An 8,334-nucleotide genomic window follows, 5' to 3' on the forward strand; every position below is an offset into this window, starting at 1 on the left:
TAAATATGATTTGTTCAACATTGGTCCACTTAATCACCTGAGTTTAACAACAGTTGAACCTTGGTAGCCTGGAAGGTTTGCCTCTCTCATGGTTTCATCCAACTGTAGAAATAATGGAAAACATTCAATTAGACTATTCACAAGTGCAGTTGAATTGAAAATAGATCAAGCAACAAAAAGAAAGTTAAGATCAGAAAAAAATGTTTAACCATTACAACTGTACAGTACTACTTCTTGTATTTTGTATCAAAACAAATAATTCAATAATTCTGCTCTGAAACTATCTCTTATGTTTTCTCTTAGGAAAGTTTTGGAGATAAAGTGTGGTAAAAATCTACAGTAACTCACCCCAGTGACTATCACATTGATGAAGGTCATGGATGTCTGTGAGCCCAGGTTGTTGTAGTCAGCATGGAAATCCTGGTCCAGAGTTAGCTGCCCATCCAGGACTGTTTCATCTGGAGCAACATGATAGGAGAATGTCATCAAAATGTCTAGCAACACTGTTATACACAAGTTCAGATAATTATTTTGATAAAATTGTTGAAAATAGAAACTTCATAGACACTGTTGACTTTTAAGTGAAGTTCCGAACATACCTTCAATCAAAACGTCCACAGTTACAGCAGGCACGTTTCCTGCACCGTTACCGGTTCTGAGTCTGATGGTGAAGTTCCCCTGACTTCCCAGCTGGAGTGAAACGCTGTAGTCCTTGTGGTTTTCTGACACAGACTGAGTTACTGTGTCTCCACTGGTCCAGACTTTGTCTCCCAGTTTCCTGTAGTCCACGGTGTGTGTTGTCACTAGTCCGCCGTTAAACCCAGCTGACCACTGGACAGTCACAGCCCCTTGTGGGTTTTTGGTTACGACATGGAAGTTGGTGGGGGCGTGAGGCGGACCTATGTATAACACATAATGTTGCAATGATTCCACAAGCCTTTCTTATACTTAGTTTGCATCCGCTGGTTTGCATCAAACAGTCCTTATGATCAATACTTGTCTTCGGAGTAAATGAAACCTCATGTTTACCAAATTAACCATTGTTCTTTCATAGATACACAACAGCTTGAACTCTCTATCAAAGATTCGTATTAAATACCTTGTGCCTCCAAAATGATGCTACTCCATCTGAGGCCCTTGGTGTTCTGTGCAGTGCAGTTGTACATCCCATAATTGTCTTCCATGACGTCAGCGATGGTCAGTACGGACTCCCCAGCTGACCGCTGGGTGACGGTGAACTGACCACCTGTCGCCAGGACTTGACCATCGTGTATCCACTTCATTTCAGTGATGGCGGACTCAGCTATGGCGGAACATGTCAGGTTCACGGTGTCCCCATCTGCAGCAGTGTAGGGGACCTCCGGATGGGTGAACTTTGGAGGGACTGGTGGGAGAAAAATTAAAATTATTTATCAAACCTGTGATGCTAAGAAATATGAATTGAAGGTGGCTTTTGTCAATGATTATCTTTAACTCAAAAAAAATACTCTTAAAATCACATTTCTGAAATGTCAAAACCAACTCACATTCCACAGTGACGACAGTGTCCCTTGACACCTCAGTGCTGCTATCCGGGATGCCGTTAGCCACAGTACATGTGTAGGTCCCGGCCTGGTCATGTGTGATCCGGGTTCTACTGGTGCTCAGTGTGAAGTCCCCGGATGGAGTAGTCTGGAGTGCAGCTCCGTTGTAGGTCCATGTGAAGCTGGTAGGGGGCGGGTTACTATCGGCTGTGCAGCTGAGGGACACGTCTGTGAACTCATCCACTGTCACGGCTGGGGTGATGGTTGTGATGGTGGGCGAGTCTGGTGGGAGGAGCACAGAAGTGTAAGAAGTTAGTTTATAGAAGGGTTGATCATAACATCTAACAACATCATGCTCACTAACAAAGTATTTGCAAGCTTAACCTTCTACCAGCCACCTAACTCTGTAACCGATAGGAAATTGGGTGCCAAACGGCTACTTCAGTGTGCTAAATGTTAACATTGAAAGTAAAACCTAGACATTAGAGATAGCACTGTACTAGTAAGTCTGACTCAAGATATTCACATGTCAAAAACGCATGTACTGTCACAAGGGTGCACAGCCAGGAATTGACACATTAAGCTTACAGCACAAGAGATTGATATAATTGTTTAGAAAAAGTAATGTATACCAAAAGAGATTAGACCTGTTGCTCAATTGATAATGAATGCTCTCTTTGTTAATATTCAACACAAAAGCCTTCGGCTCAAAATTCAGTCAGTCATACATGACCAGCTTTCCCCACGTCAGTTGGATTTCACTTCTGACATATCATTGTGATCTTTTATTAGTCCATTCTCTCCTAAATACCTCAACCAAGATTCATTGTCTCCATGAGGATAGATGCAAATGCTAGACCTACATGTAGTATTTCGACAGTCAACTGTAAATTATACAAACAACACAGATAGATGCAGGTTTAAGGCCACAATACCCTGCCTCACTGCCCATAATGTCTTAGTAGAGTCCATGACATTAATTTTCATGACATTCAAGGTTTTAAACAAGAACACAACATGTTTTACTGAAGAAGAAATACCAGGATTAAGAAAAGGACATGACAAATTGAAGACATTTTCTTCAGGCAGTTGAAGGTAAAGCATTTCCATGCATTAGCCTGTTTATACAGACTATCTTGAGTTCATAGACTGAAATGTGTCTGCATTGAGAGGAAATTTTCAGTTATGGTTTCCTCTTACAGTTCACAGTGATGTCCAGACTGGCATGTTCTGCCCGTCTTTCCCCCTTTATGGAATTGGAAGCTGTACAGTTGTAGGTTCCAGCTTCAGTCCTGTTGATATTTTTAAGGACCAGGTTGTCAGAGTCCAGTGTGGAGCCATCAGGCCTGGTCCATAGAATGGAAGCTTTAGGGTAAGCCTCTACCATACACGTTAGTAACACATTTTGTCCTTCAGTTGGTGTTAGTGAGGCTTGACCGGTGGAGTTTGATGTTATGGAGGGTTGATCCAGGTCTGGGAATGTTATCAACATTTTAATCTTGATTATACTGTTAGTGATTCAAAAATTCAAATGAAAAAAAAATGGAAACTTTTCAAAAGAACGAAACAAAATTGGAAAGTGTTTATAGCAATTTTTTTTTTCTTTTTTTTTTCTTCAATAACTCACATTCAACAGTCAGCGAAAGATGGGCAGTCCCTGGAGGTGAAATATCATTTCCAGCAGTACAGATGTAGGTACCATTGTCTTCTTTAGTCAGACTAATGATCTGTAGCTGGTTAGTAGTTGCACCCCGAGCACCGGTTGGAAATGGACCTGACATCTTTGTCCAGGAATACTGGAAAACTTCTGGGTTGCCATCAGTGACGTTACAGGTCAACAAGACATCTTCACCTTTCTCCACTTCTGCCTTGTTAGAAGTTATACTTGCTCCTTCTGGTGGGTCTGATTTATTATTGATTAAGATTATAGCCGTTAAAAATACAACAGCTGAATAAATTAGTAGGAAGAGTAACATTTACAGGTTACTAGTAGCACTGTTGTACGTTACAGTACTATAATTGATAGTTTAGCATGTGCAGTCTTTTTTGTGTTTCCATAATGGGGGTCTCAAATTCAACATATCAATACTCATATCAAGGAGCTTATATTATTGTGCCAAAAGAAATAGTGCACATATACTAGATATAGAAGCAGCACACTGTCCTGGAATTCTGAAAGAACAACCAGACTGAGTAGACTAACAAGCAACATGTAAAAGGTGCATGACTTATCTATTAGGAATAGCATCGATATTGAAAGGTTCCACTTACAGTGCACAACAAGTGTGATGTCCTTTGAAGGCGGGCTGTCTCCTGTTGCATCATTGGTGGCCTCACACACATACCCGTCTCCGTTGTCGTCCTTAGTGAGCGGGCTGATCTGTAGAAGACTGCTCCCCGTGCCCGGTGTTCCCACAGCCTGGTCACTCCCACTGGGGTACCAGGTCAGGGTGGGAGGGGGGTTCCCTGTGTCTGCAGTACAGGTGGCGCTGAAGGATTCTCCTGCTAGAACTGGGGACCCATCGTAGGTGACTGTCACCTCGTCTGGGGGGTCTGGGGGAGAGACGTGCACGGATATGACAAGGGTTTCTCACTAATAGACAGACACAAGCTACATGCACTTGTTTTCAATTGGCCTCACTGGGAAAAAGGAAAGCAGAAACGTCAAAATCAAAACACAAGTTTCCTACAGTGGTCACTGGCATCAACGTTATGTTATGAAGAACAACATATTACTAGACAAGTACAAACTGTACGTCAATGGCAGCTGGCACTGCAGGAAAATTGTGCACAATGTTGTATTTTGCATTTCTTTTTTTACAATGTACATTACTCACAGTAGACCAGTAGTGTGATGGTTTCAGATGGATCGTCCACCCCAGGTTGTTGTGTAGCCATGTTGGTCGCCTTACAGACATACCGGTCCCCGTTATTATCAGCTGTGAGCGGGTTGAAGACCAGGTTTCCTGCTGTTCCAACCTGCTGCTCCCCTCCCCCTGAAGTCAGCTGGTACCAGGTAAGGGTTGGGGTGGGGTTTCCTGTGTTGGTCTCACATGTAACCGTCAGGTCGGTGTCAGCATAAACAGCAGCTCCTGTGTAGCTCACTGTTGGGGTGTCAGGGGGGTCTGAAGCAGGTAGACAAAATAATTAATAACAAACTTGGAATCATGACAAACTGACATGATTTGATATAATATCTAGGATAATATACAATTATAACAGCGCATCACAAAGACTTACTAACATATTGTCCTGCCATACCTCACACTGTCTATATCTAAGTTCCAATACATTATTTATCTTTAAATAGAATATCACATAATGATATCTTTAAAACAATAGTGCAATATACAATTATAAATAGTTTCATTCAGGCTTTCACAGTGAAAAGGTCCACAATAGAGTCACAACAATTTGAAAGTCTATATCATGTCAATTAATAATTAGAATGAGATTTCATATTGTGATTAGAGCTGATAAGGTTGCACTATCATGTATGAGTGAACTCAGTAGAATACAATCAATATTACTCACAGTAGACCAGAAGCGTGATGGTTTGAGACGGGATGTCCACCCCAGGTTGTTGTGTAGCCGTGTTGGTCGCCTTACAGACATAACGGTCATCGTTATCATCTGCTGTGAGTGGGTCGAAGACCAGGTCACTACTGCCCTGCCCTGCTGTTCCAACCTGCTGCTCTACCCCCCCTGAAGTCAGCCGGTACCAGGTGATGGTTGGGGTGGGGTTTCCTGTGCTGGTCTGACAGTTGACCGTCAGGGGGCTGCCGGCATAGACAGCAGTCCCGGTGTAGTCCACTGTTGGGGGGTCTGGGGGGTCTGGACCGGAAATGAAAACACAATCATTAGATATAACCCACATGGTATTGAGAAAAAAAAGGAGCGTGTATTTTCTAATGGATATTGTTGCAAATTAGTTATCCATAATGACAAATATATATTTATTTTTTACTCACAGTATACGTCCATCTGCTTTGCAACACTAGTCTGACTCCCCGCCAGGTTCTCAGCCCTGCAGCTGTAGCTGCCTCCATCTCCGGTCTGCACATTACTGATCGTCAGGACGGAGCCGTCAGGACTGTAGGTGTGTCTGGGACCAGTTGCTATGGCAACACCACCCTTCAACCATACAAAGGAAGCAGCCGGGTTTCCAGCATCGTTCGTCTCACAGGTCAGCTGTACGGTGGAGCCCTGGAACACTGGGCTGGGCACGGTGGCGGTCGGCTTGGAGGGGGATCCTGGGGAAATGCACAGGACTGTCATACCAGTATCTTACTAGTAATCAGCTCGATAGGTAACAGAGCACATAATCTTTTTCAATACTTTTGACATTTGTAGTTAAGTTGGCCATCAGCAACTAAGCATACATTAGCCAAGGTTGGATTCCCATGGATGGATACTCGACAGAAGGAAAAAGCATAAACTCTCACCTATTTTTTTCACCTAAAAATCCGCCAGGTACGTTCTTATTTTTAACATATGGGTGAATAAACATTTTTGCAAATTCTATGAAATCTGTTAGAATTTATGTACAATTATTTATGTCAACTTTATACTAGTTAACAAAGCACTATGTTATCATCTCTTTTCAACATTGTAGATCAACAGCAACACAATATCAGTCCCTTTCATACTTACAAAACTGTTGCTGCAGCAGTATTCTTTTTTTTATATAGTTCACACTTTTAATATATATAATTTGATAAATCCTTACCGATTTCATAGACTTTGCAAAAATGCTTAGGCAGTAAATGTTAAATTCAAAATGTCTCGTGTATTCAGTAGTGACCATAAACTGTAAAATCATACATGACATACATGTATGCAATATTGTCTAAGTTCACTATCTTGTGTATTTAAGAGATGAAGATGTTCTCTTAATCTTTATTTGGTATCAATGTCATTGAAATGATTAAAAATCTTAGATAGTTAGAACTTTCTGAGAAAACTAGATTATATTGAATTCGACTCTACCACACAGCTATTAACTGGGTAAACATTACTAATAAAAGTATGAATATATTTGATTTCAAAACTTAATCCATCTAAAAGGTTTCACAGAATATGATGTTTTTCTTAAATGCTAGTTCAGCTAAAACCAGAATTTTCCCGATAAGAGTTAATTGAAACCAATCTGGCAAGATAACCATTTTTTTCCTGTTATTCTGTCAATATCATAGATTCCCTTTGTCACCTGCTATATATGTTAGTTTTTGTCTCTATTCGTGCTGATCATGATAAGATAATATTTTAATTAGGAAACTACCGTCCGTTCGACCGAGAATGACCGTGCTAACAGTTTTTCGGGAGAGAAGATTCGTCATGATTATCTTGCTGCTAATTAGCTTTTATATATCAGCTGTTGTTCCTTCATCAACTTAAAGAGGTTGATTAGGATATAAACCTGTCCAAGTCCAAAAAACACAACAGCTGCACTGCATCAGCCTTTTGGTAACCACCTGTTTGTTAAGTCAATAGAATTCGAAGTCGATACTACCGTCATGGCTTTTTTTATTATTCATCGGCAGGTTTGCGGGATGCCGTAGCTATAACAATATGTGTCCATGTGTTTTTGGTTCTGTTAGGAGCAAACTTTGAGGAAAATATCGCCTTCAGTCCACTATAACACACAAAATTTAGACAAAAAAGTATTCCTCACAAACCTTTGTCGTCTGCTGAATAACAGACTCTGGGTAATGAATATAGCAACGGTAAAATACACCGTGCCGTAGGTTCCAGCAGCAAAGAGGCATTCTTGATGATTGATCTGGACACTTTCAGTCCAGTTGTGGGTCAGCAAAAGAGATCTTAATAAGATCTTGTAAATAATTGTGTTTAGCAGGAAGCGGAATTGTGACATTTGTCTTATAACCCAGCAAACAACCAAGAAGCGTAATTCTACCATGCCCTCTTGCTGGTTCAATAGGGGATGTCGTCATCTTCGAATACATCATTACAATTGGTTATCAAAGTTTTCAGACAAGGTTCTGAATACGTTAGTCTGTCAAGTTTGCATTTCTGGCAGTATTACAGTAATTGTACCCCTAAATACCCCATTTTTTAAAAATCCTCAGGCTGGTTTTATATTACCCTGCGGTTTTATGTAAACTAACGTTATAATAAGAAATGCATGTGACTAAAAGAAATTTTGTACTTCTACACAACATCACAGCATATTCTAAACTTACTTGCTATTTGTAGCTCATTCTGAAATGGCATTGGTACAGAGAAGTTACTCAGAACTGCATCACATCTGTAGGTCCCCTCGTCAGCTTGCTGTACATTGTCCAGCAACAGGAAACCTGTGGCGTTGACAGTTGCTCGTCCTGAGTATGCTGGAGCTGTTCCAGTCAGGTCAGCAACGAGTGAATCCGGTGGTCCCAGTTTTGTCCAAGCTGCTGATCTTACAGTCAGTCCTCCCGTCAGAGTTATGTCACAGGACAGGGCGGCTGTCTCTCCAGTCTTGACATATGTTACAGCTGCTAAAGCTATAACCATTTTGAAACAATATTATAAAAATCAAATTACAACATGCAAAACAAGAGTTCCCTGACCCCATCTTCAAGATCACCAAATGATGAGAAAGTTTTAAAACATCTACTGACTTTTTCTTTCTAAAGGTTTCTCAGCGATTATGAACTAAATTATTTAGTTCAGTATCATAAATGTATCAGCCCTGCAAATGATTAATGATACATACATACTGATACATTTATTGATGTTCCTTTCTTTTTAAGTTATTTATATGTATGTCATATATCTCAAAGTCCTACACAGCTGACACAAGTTATTTCCT

The 8,334-nt window shown here is 40.8% G+C and overlaps 1 protein-coding gene across 1 annotated transcript; it reads right to left on the reverse strand.

Moving 5' to 3' along the window:
- Window positions 1-558: 558 nt before the first annotated feature.
- LOC136424557 (carcinoembryonic antigen-related cell adhesion molecule 5-like) lies at window positions 559-8,036 on the reverse strand. The gene is made up of 8 exons (XM_066413171.1): window positions 7,727-8,036; window positions 5,495-5,776; window positions 5,058-5,357; window positions 4,361-4,648; window positions 3,795-4,076; window positions 1,527-1,805; window positions 1,100-1,384; window positions 559-899 (listed from the first exon to the last, which is right to left on the reverse strand). Exons 1-8 carry the CDS (start codon window positions 8,034-8,036, stop codon window positions 559-561), a joined length of 2,367 nt encoding a protein of 788 aa, XP_066269268.1.
- Window positions 8,037-8,334: the final 298 nt, after the last annotated feature.

The sequence above is a fragment of the Branchiostoma lanceolatum genome, chromosome 18 (genome assembly GCF_035083965.1).
Source record: "Branchiostoma lanceolatum isolate klBraLanc5 chromosome 18, klBraLanc5.hap2, whole genome shotgun sequence".
In the NCBI taxonomy this organism is placed as follows: Eukaryota; Metazoa; Chordata; class Leptocardii; order Amphioxiformes; family Branchiostomatidae; genus Branchiostoma; species Branchiostoma lanceolatum.

Coding starts and splice junctions, on each gene's coding strand:
- LOC136424557 (XM_066413171.1), bottom strand. CDS start 8,036: ATGGTTATAGCTTTAGCAGCTGTAACATATGTCAAGACTGGAGAGACA. Junction 5,358..5,494: donor AAAGCAGATGGACGTATACT/GTGAGTAAAAAA, acceptor TTTCCGGTCCAG/ACCCCCCAGACCCCCCAACA. Junction 900..1,099: donor CATCATTTTGGAGGCACAAG/GTATTTAATACG, acceptor TGTTATACATAG/GTCCGCCTCACGCCCCCACC.